This window comes from Camelina sativa, chromosome 2 (genome assembly GCF_000633955.1).
Source record: "Camelina sativa cultivar DH55 chromosome 2, Cs, whole genome shotgun sequence".
NCBI classification, from domain to species: Eukaryota; Viridiplantae; Streptophyta; class Magnoliopsida; order Brassicales; family Brassicaceae; genus Camelina; species Camelina sativa.
In genome coordinates this window covers 12,130,609-12,150,865 of record NC_025686.1, presented here as the reverse complement: position 1 = coordinate 12,150,865, position 20,257 = coordinate 12,130,609, and the positions used below count along the sequence as shown (strand labels likewise).

Genomic DNA, 20,257 nt, shown 5'->3' with positions numbered 1-20,257 from the left:
CAAGTCTTCAATCAATGGTATCGGAAATCTATCCTTGACCGTGATACCATTTAGCTCCCTGTAATCAACACATAACCTCCAACTTCCATCTTTCTTTTTCACCAATACCACAAGTGAGGCAAAAGGACTAGAACTAGGTTGAATAATTCCACCAGTCAACATTTCTTCAACTATTTTATCAATCTCATTCTTTTGATGTGTCGCATATCGATAGGGTCTTTGATTCACCGGGTTCGCACCTTCCACTAGCAAAATCTTATGATCGTGGTTCTTTCTAAATGGTGGTAACTCGGTAGGCTCTGCAAAGACGTCAGGAAACTCCTGTACCACTACATCAACCAAAGGACAAGCTTCTGAAACTTCAGTTAAAGCACTTAACATCAAACCTTCCACCTCATCCTTAGTGTCACTATCTTTTACACAGATCATAGAAACTTGTACTTCTTCCTCATCTACCTTCTTAAGTTTCTGTGCCTTGACATCTCTTACAGACCCATTTTTGATACCATGCAACATCACTCTCCTCTTCTTCCAGAAGAATTCCATCTCCAACTCCTTGAAGTCCCATGTAATAGGCCCTAAAGTCTCCAACCATTGAACCCCCAATACCATGTCGCAACCTTGTAGTGGAATTAACATGACATCAGATTGGAAAAAAGTCGACCTGAACCTCCATTCGAACCCATCAACCCTTCCTTGCACTGCTAACTTCCGACCATCAGCCACTGCCACACGACGCAACCCCGAAATTTTCACGTCACAACCAAGTTTAGCAGCAACCTTAGGATCTACAAAATTATGTGTCGATCCAGAATCTAACAATGCATAAATTGGCTTTTTCCCAAACAATCCTTTAACCCTCATAGTCTTGTGGTCTGATATGCCCGAGACAGCATTAACAGATACTCGAGGCATATTCTCTTCATCGTCTTCCTCTTCCAACCTCACCAACTCCTTCACAACTTCCTCATCAAGTTCCATGGAGTACAACTGAGTTTTCTTATGATTCTGTTGGTAATGCTCATGTGTAAATTTTTCATCACACCAATAACATAATCCTTTAGCCCTTCGATCACTCATTTCTTCCTTAGACAAAAACTTCTTAGGTGTCTGCTCGGCCGTCTTAGTCACATTTTTGGTCAACTGGTGCCCACCATCTCTCTGTACACTTCCCCGACTCCCTTGGAAGGTATTATTAGGTTTAGAGTTCACACTCATCTGATTATTCTGCTTCCTTGGATGAGCTCGTTCATACAATCTTCCCAAGCGTAGACATTGACGAATAGTTCGTGGTTCAAACATATCGACATGCATTTGAGTATCTAACCGCAACCCTGCCAAATACAAGCTAACCAAATAGTCTTCAGAGAGATTCACCCTTGTTTTGATCAGATCAAATCTTTGGTGATAATCAACAATTCCATCCGTCTCTTGCAACGCTTTGAGTTCAGCCATCGGATCGTCACACTCGTCTTCAAACCTCTCCTTGAGTAACTTCGCATACTCATCCCAATCATACAATACTTCCAATCCTATCCCAGACTGAACAAATGAAAAATGCCAAGTTGCTGCGTGTCCATCAAAATGTATAGCAGCCATCTTAACCCTCATTTCCCTAGGAGTATAATCAACACCGAAAAATTCTTCAACCTTAAACAACCACTCCTTGATTTGATTACCGTCAAACCTTGGGAAATCAATCCTTCCCAATCGAGTGAGATTACCGTAGTGGTGAGAAGATTCTGATCGCACAGGTTCAGATCTGATGACCTTAGGAGGATCCAAATGATTCGATCGGACCTCGCGAGATGACGATGACCGTGGATCACTTCGTTCTTTGCTCACTCCACTCCGATCACACTCTGTTGCTTCTAGATCTGCTTCTTTCATAACTTCCTTACCGCGATTAGCTGTGGTACGGCTCAAAGCTTCGAACATTTCTGCGATATGATTCTTCATCTTTTGACTCTGCTCCATCAGTTGTTTCTTCATCTGTTCGCTTTGATCCGCCACTAGATTCTCCAGTCGCGTCATCCTTGACTCCAATGGATCTACCATCGCACCTCCTTGATTTCGTGTTTCCCCCACCTGAGATCTAGTTTCTACACCCATTCCGAGAATCGATTGAGCTCTGATACCTATAATACAATTAAACCACACAACAATGAAACGATCAACACTTAACGATCAACACTTAAATTTCCATTAACGTAACCACTCGATGTTCATAAAAACATGGAGGATCACCTTGCCGGCTCTCGAGACGAGAGAAACCCGACGAACCAGAGTATCAATTTGAGGATTTGAGTTTACAAGATTATTCGATAAAAAAGAAAAGAGCTAACAATTGCCCATATAAGAAAATAATCTCCAACGGCCTTCTGCGTCCAGCCAACCACGTGTCACGAGCTTGAACCACATAACTTCACACGTGAGAGTCGCACGTGTGGGCTCTGCAAAATATCTTCAAATATCTTCTTCTGTAACATATAATCGCCTGGGCCTATGAATAAGTGTAACATTTTGTCATAGACAGACATATACATACCTCCGCTCAAGTAGCCTAGGCAAGACTTCTTCTGTTTTGCTTCTAGGGTTTTCACAAAGTCGTCTTCGTCTCCTTACCGTAAAGCACTCATGGTGAAGTTTTCTCAGCTCTGTTCTTCTCCTTGTTTGTGATTTTGTTCTCTCTTTGAAATTTCTGATTTTGTTTTGGATATCTTTGGATTAGGTACTCCAAAATGACATCGACATGCTCAATCCTCCTGCTGAGCTCGAGAAAAGAAAGCACAAACTCAAACGTCTCGTGCAGTCTCCCAACTCTTTCTTCATGGTACTGTTTATTTTGTCGCCTTTTCTTCCAGAATCTGTAAAACAAGTGAACACGATTCAAATAAGAGTACTGAAGTGATTATGCTTTCTTTGTGTTTCCAGGACGTTAAGTGTCCGGGATGTTTCAACATGTGAGTTGTCTAATTTTTGTCGTAAATGATTCTTCTACAGAGCCTGAAAATGTTGTTTGGTACAGATTTGAATGTTGTTTGATTGAAACTATATATAGATTGGTCTTAGTAATGTGAATTAAGTTGTCAACCTTGATATCATGTTGAGTGATGATTTGCGCTTTAGTTAACTAAAGATAGTTAATACTGTCTTTGACACACAAAAAAAAAAGTTAATACTGTTTTATCTTGTATAGATTACACTTGTTGACACATTGCTTTACGGGTTAATTTGCAGAACCACTATGTTCAGCCATTCTCAAACAGTTGTAGTGTGTGCAAAATGTAACACAGTTCTGTGCCAGCCCGCTGGTGGTAAAGCAAAGCTCACACAGGGATGCTTGAAGAAAGAAACATCTTAGGAGAAATTAAAGAGCATCGATGTTAATCAAAATCCAGAGCCATTAATTACTACGTTATTATTCCTTTATTATATTGAAGTGATATTTCCTTTCCCCATAATCTATGATCTTGTAATCATTTTCGTAAGATTTATTTGTATTTGCCTGAGTTTTTCTCTGTTTAGTAATTCTAGGCTCTAGTCATATATATATATTTCTGATTTCTTTGTTTTTATCCTTTCTTTTAATTAATCTATATTAACATTTTCACAGCAATTTTATGAAAAAACCCTTCAAATTGAGAACTATTTACAATCTTATGCTATTATCATTAATATCATTAATCATTAATCATTAATACTTTTAAAATATTTTTACTTCAAATAAAAACAATCAATCTATACTATTAAAAGGGAAGCATTTTTAATAAGTAGACATAGATTAAGAGATTATTACATAAAATGTCACTGAAAACAGAACAAGGATATATAAATTGTGTATCCAGACAGATTGATATTAATCTATGACCAACTAGATTGATATTAGCCGAACCAAATCGGATGCGATTAATATAGGTAACCCAAATGGCAATATCTTCGGCGCAGGCCTTCCAAATCGGGATTGGAATAATTAATACCTAACATATACATATCACATAAAAATTGGCTCATATTAATACCTACCATAAACAATCTAACTAAATCAATCTCCCACAATTAGCTTAGAATTTGTAAGGGAAGTTCATATAATCTTACCAAATTAATGTAAACAAATCTCATAAATTACCAACACAATATCAAATAGTTAACATAATCTTCCAAGATAATATGATCTCCAATTTCGAATTATGTATACACGATTACAAAATATTTTGAGAACTATTATTCAAAATAATTTATATTTTTAATGATGTATACAAAATAATTTATATTTTTAATGATGAAAGATTTTTCTATTACCCTAAATGACAGCTTATTTGTTTTTGTATAAATATTGCTTCTATTGACAAGTTGATCACTCGGATTCATAGCTGTAGTTCTATTAAAATATTTCTTTTGGTGTTTTTATTTTATTTTTTGGTAGTATTCTTTTGTGTTTCTTTGGTTCCATTAAAATCAAAATATTTCTTTTGATGTTTTTCTCACATGCCTCAACTTATTGATTTGTTCCAGAGTTTTGTCCTCAAAGATTAAACCAGTGGCATCTTGAGTATGAAGCAAAAAGAAACCAGGAGATGCAACTATTAAGTTGATTTACTAAACCAATAATATATTAAATTCATGTATTATAGTCTCAAAATTATATGTAAACTAAAGTTATTATTTTACTTTTTGTATATAAGATTAAGTACACATGAACATTAGGATAGAAGGTTATGCTAATTTCCTGAAAACGAGAACTTGGATGATTAAACTATCTGGCCCATAGTCTAATCAAATTTTTGAAATTGCATGATTAAAAGACTTTTAAAAATGATTTACGATTGTAATATCTGTATTTTTTAAGGTAAACAGGGAGGAATAAAATTAAGGCACTTCTTACATGAAGTATACTTTACTTGTGATTTATTTTACTGTATTTTAGAGTTATATAGATGAAAACAACATGTAGTTCTGTAATAGATATATATGTGTGGTATAAAAACAAATTGTTTATTAATATATTACATTTTTTGTTTCATATTTTACGGGTATAATATTTTTTATTGGAAGATAAAAAATCAAAAAGATAATTTTATTTTTTGGTTGTAAAGACCATCTAATTTTTGACCCGTTGGATCCTGTTCAAATAAACTAGTGGATCTTTCTTTACAAATTACTAAATAATTGAAATTAAATCAACAACTTGATAAGTAGCCAATATTTATGAAAGTCATTTTTTAAAGTGTTCATAACTAATCAGATTATTAATATTGATAATGTATATATGAAAACTTATGTAATTTTGGTAACATATTATTTGATATTTCTAAAATGATCATCTAATTTAATATCTATAGGGAAGAAAACATGTAATTCAGAAAATAAATATATTTTCTAAACTATTATGGAGAAAATATGAGGATGAGAATTTTGGGTAACACGGATTCAAGCATGATAGATGCATACATAACATTTACTTATGTGGATTACATGGGACAAGTTTTTTGTGGATCAATATAATGTAATTTATTACATAGCAGACGGTTTAACCTGTTTGACAACTATATTTAGGTCATCCAGTTCATAAAATTTTTGGTGTTTTTAATTGGTTTGATGGTTACCAAGTTAAACAGAATTCTAGCTGATCACTAATCCAGATCACAATCGATCCGGGTTCGCTATTGATCCAAAATTTATGGTGAAGCAATAACAATATTATGAAAGCAGCCCAATATAAGTTTATGTTCTAAATGTCATATCAAATAAATATATCTACCAATAAAACATCGTACATATATGCAGTTCTGAATCTCTTACATATTTTCTTATTTGTTGGACTAAAATATAAGATCTCTAATAGTTAAATTATTATTAAAACCTTAGTTATGCGATGGAAAAATCTTAATTAACATATACGGGAAGAGACGCATTTTCTGTCCCAGAATAAATATACTGTTTTCTGTCCCAAAACATGGTAAGTCTTTAATGCACAAGGCACCATTACACCAGAGATCAAGTTCTGCTCCCTACGAATGTAGGGATTTTGCCAATGGGCTAAAAAAAAATATATGTACCGTTTTCTTTTACTACTTTTTTTAATGTAGTTGTCTTTTATTGATAACAAATACAAATTCGATCATTCTTTTTGTCTAAACTGAATGTAGAGTGTGGATCTTGAAAATTAATGACATTCCTTAAAAAATTCTTTACAAACATGTTAGTAAACTTAGTTTTTGAAATCAACCCCGCACGTATGTGCGGGTCCGAATCTAGTATAGGGTAAATAATCAAACGGGAATCCCATTATAATCGTATATCAATTTTCCATCTCATGATGCATCAATTTTCCAGATAATATCTTACCATATTCAATTTCTAATCATCTGAAATTTCTTCCCCACTAAACTCGCATGTTAATTTGCGACTTACTTGAAGTCATATTCAATTTCTTCAACAATATACAAATCTCGGATGCTATCTTTCTATACCCGCAAATATAGTAATTGGTTTAACCTTCTTTAACTTCCTTCCACTCTATTCCTAATTTTCTGCCAAATTAGCAAACCAGAATCATCAATCAATCATATACAATCTTCATCATCGCATTTAGATTGGCAATCATGATATATAATGAACGTAAACAACTCAATCCTACCAAAACAAAATCAAACCTTCCAAAACAACTAAGATCTCAAATAATCTCAACATTCGATACGCAATCATAACAAATCCCAATTGCAGGCTATATAAACAGTGCCTCACCAACAATCATCGACAGCCAAACACATCCACAATCACACCAAGCTGAAAACTATACTATCAAAATGGCAGCACCTTTTGCTTTCCTCCGCGACATCCGTCCATACAAAACTGCATGGAGAATCCAGGTCAAAGTCCATCATAATTGGCGCCAGTATACAACTACCACAGGAGAAACCCTTGAACTCATTTTGGCTGACGAGACTATGAGTATCACTTTCAAATAGTCTATTCTTTTCATAAGTTTCTCTTCCCTCACTATTTCATATTATATTTTGTAGGGAATGAAAATACACGGGTCCGTGAAAAAAGACTTGGTTAACCGTTATGTCAACCACCTTCCCATTGGCTCATGGAGGTTCATTGAGACCTTTTCACTCACTCATGCGGTTGGTCAGTTCCGTCCGACCACTCATTTGTACAAACTTAGTTTTGTCAACAGCACTTATGTTGCTGTTAGTGATCCTAAGTCCGACTCAAACTTCCTAAGCTTGACAAAGTTTGCAAGAGTTGAGGATCCAAAGGTTAACACTAACATGTTGATTGGTAACTGTTTTTGATTTCTTATTATATTTTTGAAGTATCTATTATTTAAAACCATTAACTTCCTCTATTGGTTTCTATATGGTACAAAATTTGCAGATGTAATCGGTCAAGTGCTCAACATTGGTGATATGGAGACAGTTGAAGTTAACAACAAGCCAACCCATAAACTCGTGTTTGAGATGCGGGACGAAAGGTTACATTTGTCTGCCTAATTCTAAGCCTTTATTCAAAAAAAGACGAACTAACATCAGATTTTAAATGACAGGGACGAGAGGCTTTCATGTATCTTGTGGGGCTCATTTGCTGACAAAGTTTTTGGAGCCTGCCAGGCATCACAGGGTATCATTGTGGTTTGCGTCCTCCGGTTTGTCAAAGTGAAAACATACAAAGGTAATATTCGGCTCCCACATTCCTAAAGAAAAAATACAAATGAAAATTTTAATTGTCTTTATATCAAATATGTAAAAAAAATATGTAACAGGAAGTAGATATCTGTCTAATTCTTATGATGCATCACAAGTACATATCAACCCTGCTTTGATAGAAGTTTATAATTTCACCAAATCGTAAGTACTTATATCGTTCAACTAAAACTGATATATAATAAAACTTATATGTACCTATAACACTTTGCATTTGATGTCATTCAGCCTTCCAAATGATGGACTGTCTCTCTCTTTCCGTGAATCTGTCCCAAAGTTGCAGATTGTGGCTGTCAAATCAGAAGACACCACTCAGTATCCAAGGAAAACCATTGCATAGCTTATCGATTCAGTTGAGGTTTGTATCTATGTTTACATATTCAAAATTTCTTTTATATATCAATCAACCGATCGAACTAAGGAATGACATTTGAATATCACTAATTTTAGGTCGGGAAAGTAAGGGTAATGAGCATCATCTATGCAATTGATACCGACTGGGCTTGGTATTATTTTAGTTGTCGTTCCTGCAATAAAAAAGTGACTCATATACGCACTAGATTCCATGCTGTTGAGAGTAAGCCACAAAAACCAAAGTTTTGGTGTGATGTTTGCAGGTCACCTGTGACCAATGTCGTTCCAAGGTAATATATTAAACAAATAAATCGGTTGATGGTATATTGGGTATCTCTAGATTTTAATTTACAATTCCTTCTGTTCTTGGCATTGAAGGTACATGATTTACGTTAAGGTCATGGACAATACATCAGAGACCAAATTTCTGTTATTTGACAGCATTGCTTCTGAGGTTATTGGAAAATCTGCAACTTCTATTCTTGGTGGTTCATTGGATGAGGTAATCAAAGTGTTCATAATCTATACACATTCTTTCATACTACTTTTTAATTTAAAATCTAAATGTTTCTCGCTTTAAGATTACAAATGCTGAAGATTTACCTGAGGCTATCAAGAACGTCATTGGCAAAATATTTGTCTTTCTGGTTTGTGTGGAACGAGAAAATATTTGGGATGGTAAAGATTCCTACAGGGTAACCAAAATTCTTTCCAAAGATGGACTCCTAGCCGAGCAAATCACCGAAGAATCAAATGAAATTCTGAACCCATCTTCATTTGTCTCCGGTGATCAGGTAAGAGTACTAAACAAAGTTTATTTACAATATATAATTTGTGGCAGAAACCTATATACTAACTCTTTCTCTTTTATATGTTCCTAGGTACACCTTGCTTTGACTTATAGTCAAGAAACTTCTGAATCAACTACTCCCTCCTCTAAACGTGTCTACGCATCAAATTCTGATACACCTGAACAATCATCCTCTTCAAAGAAGGTGTGTGCTGAATCGATTCAAACTGCGGATTCCATCAAGAAGTTTGATGTAAAGGTGTCAACACTTGAGTTTGGAGAAAAGGAAATGGAAGAGGGTATTGATCTAGCTAAGACTACGGAGACCCCTATGTGCAAGATGAAAGATAATCATGTTGGAAACATTAAAACAAAGGGGGTTCAAATCAAAGTTGAAAAGAAGTAAGACCAACAAGTTTCGGGATGGTGATTTGTGTTTGCTGCACTTTTCTCTCCTAATGAGATATTGGAACATTTTCATTTAAATTTCTAATAAGGCTCTCTCTGTAAGCCATTTTCAGTTTAATAATTCAATAATCACTATCAGCTTATCTATATTTATGTTTTCAGTAGAAATAAAACACCACATGGTTATTGTTGACCCACTGTTTTTAAATCTAAACATAGCAAACGCTGTGAACAAGTTTTAATATTTATTGGTAATTTATTTAACAAATTACGGGAAGACAATTACTATAATTATTCATTTTTAGAATCACCCATGGATTTTCAGTCTAAACCTGTTTGATTGACCAAAATTTTCTGCAAAATCTATTCAATAAATCCCATAATTTTAAGTGTTCACGTTAGGTGGCACCTAAAAAACTTACATATAATATTCACATGGGAAAAAATTATCAACCTCTAAACCTCTTTGCCGCTAAACAACATGAAGAAGAAGCTGGATTTCACAGCTCCATCTCAAGGAAATTCCAGAAATTCTAAAAAAGAGAAGCCGTATAGAATCAAGAGGTTTAGAAACAAGTTCCTATCAAACACTCAATACAACAAATCAAAATGGCTCTGAACCAATTACTTCAGCTTTCAATAGAGTTTTCAGAGATATTACTAATGTACCTTTGACGCTGGATAGAAATGTTGTGTCACCTATCAACAACCATTCTCCAACTTCTGCACAACAACAAGAATTTGAAAGTGGTTAGTTTTCAACACTCACTAAATATTGGCTCCAGAAAGCCACATTTGATTATTAGCGTCAAGTTATATTCCCTAACATAAATGATGACTGATTTACTTCCCTCAACCTCAAATCAGGTCAAACTCCAATGTCAACCATCACTTCACAGCAAAACATTGACTATATGAATACTATGATGAAGGACATCACCAATATGCAGTCATTGCATTGTACAACTCCTGAAACCAGTACTCTCCCGAGAAATCATTGGCTGAGTTGTTCTGCACCAAATGGTGAGTATTAGTCAATATTTATCATACTTAACAAAGAAGGCTGCGTTTTTAACCATTGAAACATCAAATTACGGATCTTTTTATAGGTCTACGATATAAGGATTCTGTTTCCTATGGTGAAGTACCGCAACCATCATTCCGGATTGACAAATTCAAAAATTTGATCAAAAAAATTTGGAGTCAGAATTCCAATATGCTTCATGCTCAAATCCGGACATATGTATGGCTTTCATCTTCTTAAATAGATAGAAATTAAAAAAAGTTTATCAATGGTATTTACTGATATTATGTTTATGTAAGTAGGTGAAACAAATGATGAAAGGGTAGATAACTACAATAATAGTAGCAGTGACAATGACTACTACGAAGAAGAGAACTATAATGACTTCTTCTCTGACGAGAATACTGATGAGCAGAGCTACTACTACAGTACCGAGGAAGACACTGAGGATGACTTATTACTCCAAGAACAAGTAGATATTGGTGATGTTCATTCTCGCAATCTAGACAAAACGAATTGCAAAAGAAACACCATTCCAAACAAAAGATCATGCAAAGCTTCAAATACCAAACGCAAAGGTTCTGGGCATAACAAATTCACGGGAGGTAAAATTTTACAAGCTCAAAATATTGATGTACTATAGTCAACTGCTTATAATTTAATTATTGATAACTTAGATGTTTTCTTTTATAGGTTATCTAGATCATGGTGATCCTACATACAAGTGCAAGTATTGTGGTGCAATGATGTAGTTTGACGAACGATTAAACAAGAAAAGGAGTACAAAACACCGGCGTTCAGTCTATGTTGTGGTCAAGGGTCTGTCAAATTGCATTTATTAATTGATTCACTGGAACCACTAAAAAAACTTCTAACTGGTGATTATGCACTCAGTAGAAATTTCCAACAGCATCTAAGACTTTATAACATGATCTTCGCAATGACTTCTCTTGGAGGAAAGATTGATCGCTCTATTCCAAAAGGCATCGGACCTAATATGTTTCGCTTACAAGGAGGAAACTATCACCGCATAGGTAGCTTAAAACCAGATTTGGGTGATTATGCTAAGTACTCGCAGCTATATATAGTTGACACAGAGAATGAAGTTGAGAACATAGCAAGTGTGATTGGGTAACTTTTCTTACCTAAGTTTGACAAATTATCTTAACAAAATTAGTATATCTAATCGTTTTCTTTGTTCTTTTTTTAGGAAGAGCAGCAACACATGTATGGCTAAAGGCAAGCAGAAATTAAAGAAGGAAATCATTGAATTATTAATGAAGATGCTCAACGACGTCAATCCATATGTCAAGAACTTTCGAATTGCAAAAGATAGGTTTCAAACACAACAAAATCAACCTTTTCATATGAGAATAGTTGCTGATCGAGTTGGTGTTGATGGAAGGACTTATAGTATGCCTACAGCTTCTGAGGTTGCAGCACTTATCCTAGGAGATTTTAAAAAAGAAATGCCTTCACGTGACATTATTCTTGAAGAAAAGTCTACAGGTCACCTAAAGAGGATTAGTGAAGTGCATATCTCATATTTGACTCTACAATATCCCCTAATTCTATGCTATGGTAAAGATGGATTCAGGCTTGGGATTAAAAAATGTTTTAAAGGAGTAAACAACAAACCGAAGAAAAAGAAGTGTATTAGTATGCGACAGTGGTTCGCCTTCAGGATTCAAGAAAGAGAGAACGAGTGTCACACTCTACTACGGTCAAAGAGGCTTTTCCAACAGTTTTTGTGTGATGTTTATACTACCATTGAAACAAATAGGCTGAATTATATCAAGTTCAACTCGTCTAAGAAGCGTTGTGAGAATTTCAACACCATCAAACAAGCTGCTGAATCAGGAACCACTACTATGAGTCAACAAGGAAACCAGATAAATATCCCCACTTCTTTCACTGGTGGACCACGGTATATGGTTCAAAGCTATTATGATGCAATGGCCATATGTAAACACTATGGCTTCCCAGATTTATTCATAACTTTTACATGCAATCCTAAATGGCTAGAGATAACAAGGTATGTAACAAAACGTGGGTTGACTGCTGATGATCGACCAGACATAGTAGCCAGGATCTTCAAGATCAAGTTGGATTCTCTAATGAGAGATTTAACAGATAAGCGTTTGCTTGGGAAGACTGTTGCAGGTAGTTCACTCAATTACTACCTATCTAAAATTGAATTTGTAATTATTGTTTATGACTTTTCTAATTTGGATAAAGTCTAATCCCACGTTTTTCATTGCAGCCATGTATACTATTGAGTTTCAAAAAAGAGGGTTACCACATGCTCACATACTTTTATTCATGGATCAAGCAAGTAAACTACCTACAGCTGAGGATATTGATAGGATGATTTGTGCTGAAATCCCAGATGAAGATGAAGATCCAAAACTTTATGAAGTTATTAAGGAGTGTATGATACATGGACCATGTGGTGCCGCTAATACAAGTTCTCCATGTATGGTAGCTGGAAAGTGCTCTAAGCTTTATCTGAAACAGTATGAAGACATTACCAGAATTGGTAGTGATGGTTATCCTGTTTATAGGAGGCATCCATCTAAACGATATATTGAGAAAGGTGGCATTAAGTGTGACAGCAGGTATGTGGTGCCGTATAATGCTAAGTTATCAGTTCGATATAGAGCTCACATCAACGTTGAATGGTGCAATCAAACAGGTTCTATCAAATATTTAATCAAATATATGAACAAAGGTCCAGACCGGGTTGTTGTGGTTGTCGACCCAGTTGACAAGAACCAAAGTGGAACTACTGAAACAGCTACAACTCAAGCAGATACGTCTCCAAGTGATAAAAAAAAAATGAAATAAAAGATTGGTTTGACTGCAGGTTATTTGAATTCTCTCCTTTTGTTATATATTCAACACTTTTTGGTCTCAAGTATAACTATTTTGGGTTTTTTTTGGTTAACTTCAGGTATGTATCAGCTTCATAAGCTATCTGGAGGATTTTTAAGTTTCCAATACAGTACCGGTCCACATCAGTTCAGAGACTATCTTTCCATGATGAAGGAAAGCAGCCAGCCTATTTTGGTGAAGATGATGAAATCGACACTGTTTTGGATCGAGTAGCAAATGAAGATTCAATGTTTATGGCTTGGATGACTTTGTGTAGGGAAAATGCTGTTGGTAAAGATGGAAAACGTGCGAGAGATGTCACATATGCACAAATCCCTGCATATTTTACTTGGGATGGAAGTAACAAGCGGTTTAAAAAGAGGGCTAGAGGATTTTCTCTAGGTCGAATTAACTATGTTCCAAGGAGGCTAGAAGCTGAATATTATTTGCGAGTTCTCTTAAACCATATCAAGGTACCTACATGTTTTGATGACATAAAAACCTACAATGGTGTTCTCTACCCTTCTTACAAAGAAACTTGCTTTGCACGGGGAATTTTAAATGATGATCAAATCTTCATTGATAGCCTGGTCGAAGCAAGTCAATGGTGTTTTGGGGATTACTTGAGAAATTTTTTTCCAATGATGCTGCTCTCTTATTCATTGGCTAGACTAGAACACATTTGGAACACATGTTGGGATTTGTTGTCAGAAGGGATTGAGAAAAAAAAAAAGAGGAATATAACAATCCAGGTATTTCCGCTTAAGTTTGTCAACGCTATTGGTCTATATAACTTATATTACTATACAAAATAACACAGTGTTTGACAAAAAATTTGTAATTTTATTACGCAGCTCTTACTCTAACAGAAGATGATGTGAAGAACTATACACTACAAGAGATAGAGAAGATTATGTTGTTCAATGGTGGGTCTCTAATGGAAATAGACAACTTTCCAAAGCCAACAAGAGAAGGTATTGATAATTCCAACCGCTTGATAGTTGATGAGATGAGGTACAATTGTGATGATCTGAAAGCGAAGCATGATACATGGTTAGAGAGGATGACTGTTGAGCAGAGGAGTATATATAATGACATTACTGCTGCTGTATTTGGAAATCGAGGGGGTGTATTTTTTGTTTATGGCTTTCGAGGAACTGGTAAAACTTTTATGTGGAAGACACTATCCGCTGCTATACGATCAAGAGGATTGATTGTTCTCAATGTGGCTTCCAGTGGCATTGCTTCTTTGTTGTTAGAAGGTGGTCGGACAGCACATTCTCGGTTTGCAATTCCTATCAATGTTAATGATTATACCCTTTGTCGAATAAAGCCTAATTCTGATCTTGCCAATTTGATAAAGCAAGCATCTTTGATTATTTGGGATGAAGCACCGATGATGAGCAAGTATTGCTTTGAGTCTTTGGATAGAAGCTTTGCTGATATTATGGGTAATGTAGACAACCAAGTTTTTGCGGGAAAGGTTGTTGTTTTCGGCGGTGATTTCAGGCAAGTGCTTCCGGTAATCAACGGTGCGGGTCGGACCGAAATTGTTATGTCAGCTCTTAACGCTTCTTATCTTTGAGATCATTGCAAAGTTCTTAAATTAACTAAAAAGATGCGTCTACTCTCCAACGAACTGAGTGTTAATGAAGCTAACGACATCAAAGAATTTTCAGATTGGCTATTAGCAGTTGGAGATGGTAGGATTTCTGAACCTAACGACGGTGAAGCCATCATTGATATTCCCAACAAATTTTTCTTATTACGGAAGCAGAGAATAGAAGCTATCAGTATGGAGATTTATGGGAATCCAGCATTTTTGAAAGATGAAAAAGATCCCAAATTCTTTCAGACAAGAGCCATCTAATGCTACAACCCTTTTTTGTGTTCTCGATCGACAGCTGAAGAGAAAGTGTATTTGAGTGCTGATAGCATTGACCCTACCGATTCAGATTCACTTTCCAATCCTATTATTACGCCTGATTTCTTAAACAATATTAAGTTATCTGGTTTGCCTCATCATACTTTGCGGTTGAAAATTGGGGCTCCGGTTATGTTGCTTCGTAATATCGACCCTAAAGGTGGGTTGTGTAATGGAACAAGACTTCAAATAACACAGATGGCTAATCATGTACTCGAAGCAAGAGTAACAACGGTGATAAAGGAGGTGATATTGTTTTGATTCCTAAAATTGATCTAACTCCATCAGATACAAAGTTGCCTTTCAAAATGCGTCGAAGACAGTTTCCACTATCGGTTGCATTTGCCATGACTATAAAAAAAAGTCAAGGTCAATCGCTAGAGAAGGTGGGACTGTATTTGCCAAAACCTGTGTTCTCGCATGGTCAGCTATATGTTGCCTTATCTAGGGTTACTTCTAAGAAAGGATTGAAGATTCTAATTGTCAACAAAGAAGGAAAGATAGAAAGACAGACTACTAACGTCGTTTTCAAAGAGGTATTTCAGAATCTGGAATAACAACGAAGATGATTTCATTGAGTCTAAAGTCTGAAAGGTATGTGGATGTTTCATTTTGTTTTTGACTTTAAGTTGTTTATCATTACTTGGTTATCCAAATTTTCAAAAGTGTTTTTTTTTTCCAGAATAAAGCACACAGTAATATGTTTAGATAATTAAATTTAGTTGTTTCATTGTCTTTCATTTTTTTTATTTCATATTTTCAGAGAAGTCAACACAAGATTACGGGTTCAAATTTGGTTTTAGTCAACTAAGAGTAACATTGTCTACAATATGAACAGAATGGAAGGTCATGAATTACTAACCCTTTCTTAGCATCTCTGGTGTATACTAACAATGCCACAAAGTCCTGATTTATAATAGAAACCTTTAGTTCAGATATAACCTGCACAACAAATATATCATAACTCAGTTTTAGCAAATGTTTTTTTTTTTAAAAACAGAACAAGTAGTAAGATAGACAAGAAACTCTTATCTTCTCTCTGTATCTTCTACCCGCGGGACTATTCTTCAATAGTGGTAAAAGCTGATGAAAAAAATAATATAATCACCACTTAGTATCTTCTCTTAGTTTTTTCCCTAAATAAGATGACAATATTATGTTTAGATGATTCACTTTGATTATTTGATTGTCTTTCTTATTTTGCTTTCATATTTTCAGAGAAGTCAACACAAGATTACGAGTTCAAAACAGAAAACTAATAGTAACACTATCTACAATATGAAAAAGATTGAAAGTTAAAAATATTACTAACCCTTTCTTAAATCTCTGGTGTATACTAACAATGCTACAAACTCATGATTTCTCATAGAAACCGTTAGTTCACATATAACTTGCACAACAAATATATCATAACTCAGTTTTAGCAAATGTTTTTTAAAAAAACCCAAAACAAGTAGTAAGAAAATAGTTTATAGACTCTTATCTTCTCTTAGTATCTTCTATCAGCGTGACCATTCTTCAATAGTTTTAAAATCTGAAGAAAAACGTTAATTCAATAGTAAATTAATATGCTAAATATGATTTCATACAAAACAACAAAGAAGATAACAAATTGGTGATAGTTTTAAACACCCTTCATGAACTCACCCTTCATGAACTATATTCTTTTCACATTTTGAGTCGGACAATTAATCAGAGGCGAAGGCAGATCGAATTAGACAAATTGAGACTTGCCCATGAAGGAATTAACAATCATTATCAGCAATTAGACAAAATTAACTACGAATTCACGAAATCATGTATTTCTTTGCTAAAATAGAAAGCAAACTAAACCAAAAACTGATCTATTTCAAAGTACCAGCTCTGACCAATTTTGAATTATGTGCAAAAAAGCAAATTCGAAGGAGGAATACCTGTTATCCGGAATTAATCCTCAGATTATCGAACAGAGATTTCAATCAGAGTAATATCGCTTGAATTGAATAATGAATCGTATGAGAAAATGGAAAAGAACCGACCAACAAGAACATATTTTTTTTTTGTTTTCCTTTTTCCGTAGAAAGAAATAATGTAGTTTATGAAACATACATATGTAGACCGTCTAATTATATTGGGCTTCCGAACAATTTATGGTCCTCAACAGATTAAACAACTGTTCCAAAAAACCATTTTAATTATTTAACAGATAACCAATTTAAATAAAAACCTAATACATGTTAAACAAATCTATTTCTATTTATAACTAAAACCAAAACTGGATTGATAACGTTTTCAATGGTAGTAAAATATAAGTTAATCAAAAAACTATATGAGAAAAATAGTCAACATGCTTAAATATATATCTTGAGACATACAAGTTTAAATAAAAAATAATAATATAAGAAAAATAATTTATAGACAGCATAATTTGGTATTCCGTACTCACGTTGTCATGCACAAAAATCATATAAAATAATTAAATTGTATCTAATAATTGTACACAACAGCCAACTTTAATTAAAATAATATATTAATTTAAAAAATATAGATCCGCGGTGGACCGCGGGTTAAAATCTAGTTGGTTGCATTTTATATTTCTTTCATTTTTAAATGTATAAGATGATTATCTATACTATCAAAAGGGAAGCATTTTTAATAAAAAGACTTAGGGTCATACATTATTACAATGAAATGCCACTGAAATCAGAATAAAGATATGTAAATCGTGTATCCAAACAGATTGATATTAATAGGAGCCAAACAGATTGATATTAGTGGTAACCAAAATGAAATCATATATTATAACCCTTCCAAATTAAGTGCAATTAAGACCTAACATATATGTATCACATAAAAATAGGTTGCTATTAATACCTATCGTAAACAATAAACAATCTAAATAAATCAACTTCCAAAAAACTAGCTTTGAATTTGTAAGGAAAGTTCATATAATCTTAGCAACTTAATCTAAACAAATCTCGAAAATTAACACCACAATATCGAACAGGTAACTTTTAGCAACTTTATTTATTCCCAATAACTAACAACTGATTGCAATCACTTAAAGAATATACCATAGTAGATTTCAAATTACGAATTATGTATCCATGATTACGGAATATTATTTTTACTAAATTTTAGCAACTTACCAAATCTTCCTAGATAATAATATTATCATAATATGATCAAATCTTAAATACTACGAAATATTTTGTTTACTAAATTTTAGTAACTTACCACATAAAGATATGTATAAACCTTGAAGCCAAACAGATTGAATTAAAAATTAGTTGGTGCCAAACATATTGATAGTCATTACACTAGCCAAACAAATATTAAAAAATATTAACACATAAAAATTAAGACCTACCACAAAATCTAAATAAAGCAACCCACATAACGTAGAATCTCGGAATAAATCTAAATAAAGCAACCAATTAAAACCAATTAGCTTTTAGTTTATAAGGGAAGTTCATATAATCTTAGCAACTTAATCTAGAAAAATCTCAGAAATTAACACTAAATTCTCGGAAAAATCAATTAAACATAGATAATAAGGAAATTAGAATCAAATATATACCTAATAATTTGTACTTTCCATGACTAATCGACAATTAAAAACTCAGATCCCGTATGATAAGCAACTACATTAGTACAAAATCAAGACAGTCAATAGTATATCATTAATAACAAACTAATGGATTGTTTCTTAAAATATCTACCAATATAACAAATGTTTTTCCTTTATCGAATTGCATTGATCACAGTTGTAAATGTATTTTCAAAAATTAAAAATTATTATTTTCCTAAATTACTAACCATTCGGAGTAACTTTAGGAACCATAACTATTACAAAATATCTATTTTTAATGATGAAAGATTTTCCTATAACCCTAAACGATAACTTATTTGTTTTTGTATAAATACTGCTTCTATTGACAAGCTAATCACTCGATTCATCGCAGTAGTTCTATTAAAATATTTCTTTTGCTGTTTTTTTTTTTGGTAGTGTTTTTTTAGTGTTTCTTTGGTTCCATTAAAATCAAAATATTTCTTTTGGTGTTTTTCTCACATTCCTCAACTTTTTGATTTGTTTCAGATTTTTGTCCTCAGAGATTAACCCAGTGCCCAGTGGCATCTTGAATATGAAGCAAAAAAAAACCAGGAGATGCAACTATTAAATTAATTCACTAAACCAATAATATATTAAATTTATGTATTATAGTCTCAAAATTACATGTAAACTAAAGTTATTATTTTACTTTTTGTATATAAGATTAAGTAAACGTGAACATTAGGATGGAAGGTTATGATAATTTCATGCCCATGTATATATATATACATACATGTATTACTGAGAGTTCGACTCTGAGCGGCTAACAGGACAACAAATATGCCATTTTTGAATAAATATGGCATCATCAGTTACATATATTGTTCTAATATCACTAAACCAGATTCTTAATTTAATATTGGATTATTTTCTTAAGCCTATGTTTTCTCACATTTTTTTGTGGTTATATACAGAGTGATATGTAAAGTTAAAATCATAGGAAAAACTGTTATAATGTATTAAAGAAAAAAATTCAGAACCACACCTTTTGCACAACTCCACAGGTTTTTATTTTTATTTTTATTATAACTTATTTGTTATAATAGAATATAACGTTACTGTAGTGGCAACCCTCAAGTTTTCAATAACGTTATATGTGTTTAGGTTTATTTTTATTATAATGTTACTTATAGGTCTATTCGTTTCAATCCTCAAATTACAAGTTAGCGACATAAAAGCAATGAATTCGGTGATTAGTGTTGCTAAAACTAAACCAGCAACAGATTAAGAAAACGATTGCATGATTAAACAAACTGGCCCATAGTCTAATCAAAATTTTGAAACTGCATGATTAAAAATGATTTACGATTGTAATGTCTGTATTTTCTAAGGTAAAACAGGGAGGACTAAAATCAAGGCACTTTTTACGTTAAGTATACTTTACTTGTGATTGATTTTACTGTATTTAGAGTTATATAGATGAAAACAATATGTAATTCTGTACTAGATATATATATATATATATATATATATATATATATTTATTTAGTCTAAAAGATAAATTGTTTATTAATGTACTACATAAATTGTAAATTTACATTTTTTGTTTTATATTTTACTGGTATAATATTTTTGATTG

The 20,257-nt window shown here is 33.5% G+C and overlaps 2 protein-coding genes and 1 long non-coding RNA gene across 4 annotated transcripts; 2 read left to right on the top strand and 1 right to left on the bottom strand.

The window, feature by feature from the left end:
* LOC104722605 (40S ribosomal protein S27-2) lies at positions 2,513 to 3,576 on the top strand. The gene is made up of 4 exons (XM_010440806.2): positions 2,513 to 2,640; positions 2,732 to 2,833; positions 2,935 to 2,963; positions 3,241 to 3,576. Exons 1-4 carry the CDS (start codon positions 2,638 to 2,640, stop codon positions 3,362 to 3,364), a joined length of 258 nt encoding a protein of 85 aa, XP_010439108.1. The 5' UTR covers positions 2,513 to 2,637; the 3' UTR covers positions 3,365 to 3,576.
* LOC104751038 lies at positions 7,913 to 9,262 on the top strand. Its single transcript, XM_010472915.2, has 5 exons — positions 7,913 to 8,070; positions 8,163 to 8,356; positions 8,445 to 8,568; positions 8,648 to 8,860; positions 8,948 to 9,262. The coding sequence occupies exons 2-5, from the start codon at positions 8,181 to 8,183 to the stop codon at positions 9,260 to 9,262; spliced, it is 828 nt and encodes a 275-aa protein (XP_010471217.1). The 5' UTR covers positions 7,913 to 8,070; positions 8,163 to 8,180.
* On the bottom strand, positions 12,482 to 17,164 carry LOC104722598. 2 transcript variants are annotated; one of them, XR_757221.2, is made up of 3 exons: positions 17,000 to 17,164; positions 15,949 to 16,620; positions 12,482 to 12,796 (listed from the first exon to the last, which is right to left on the bottom strand). It is a non-coding gene; the product is annotated as an uncharacterized LOC104722598 (long non-coding RNA). The 2 variants fall into 2 exon arrangements; XR_757220.2 differs by lacking the exon at positions 12,482 to 12,796 and adding an exon at positions 13,943 to 14,192.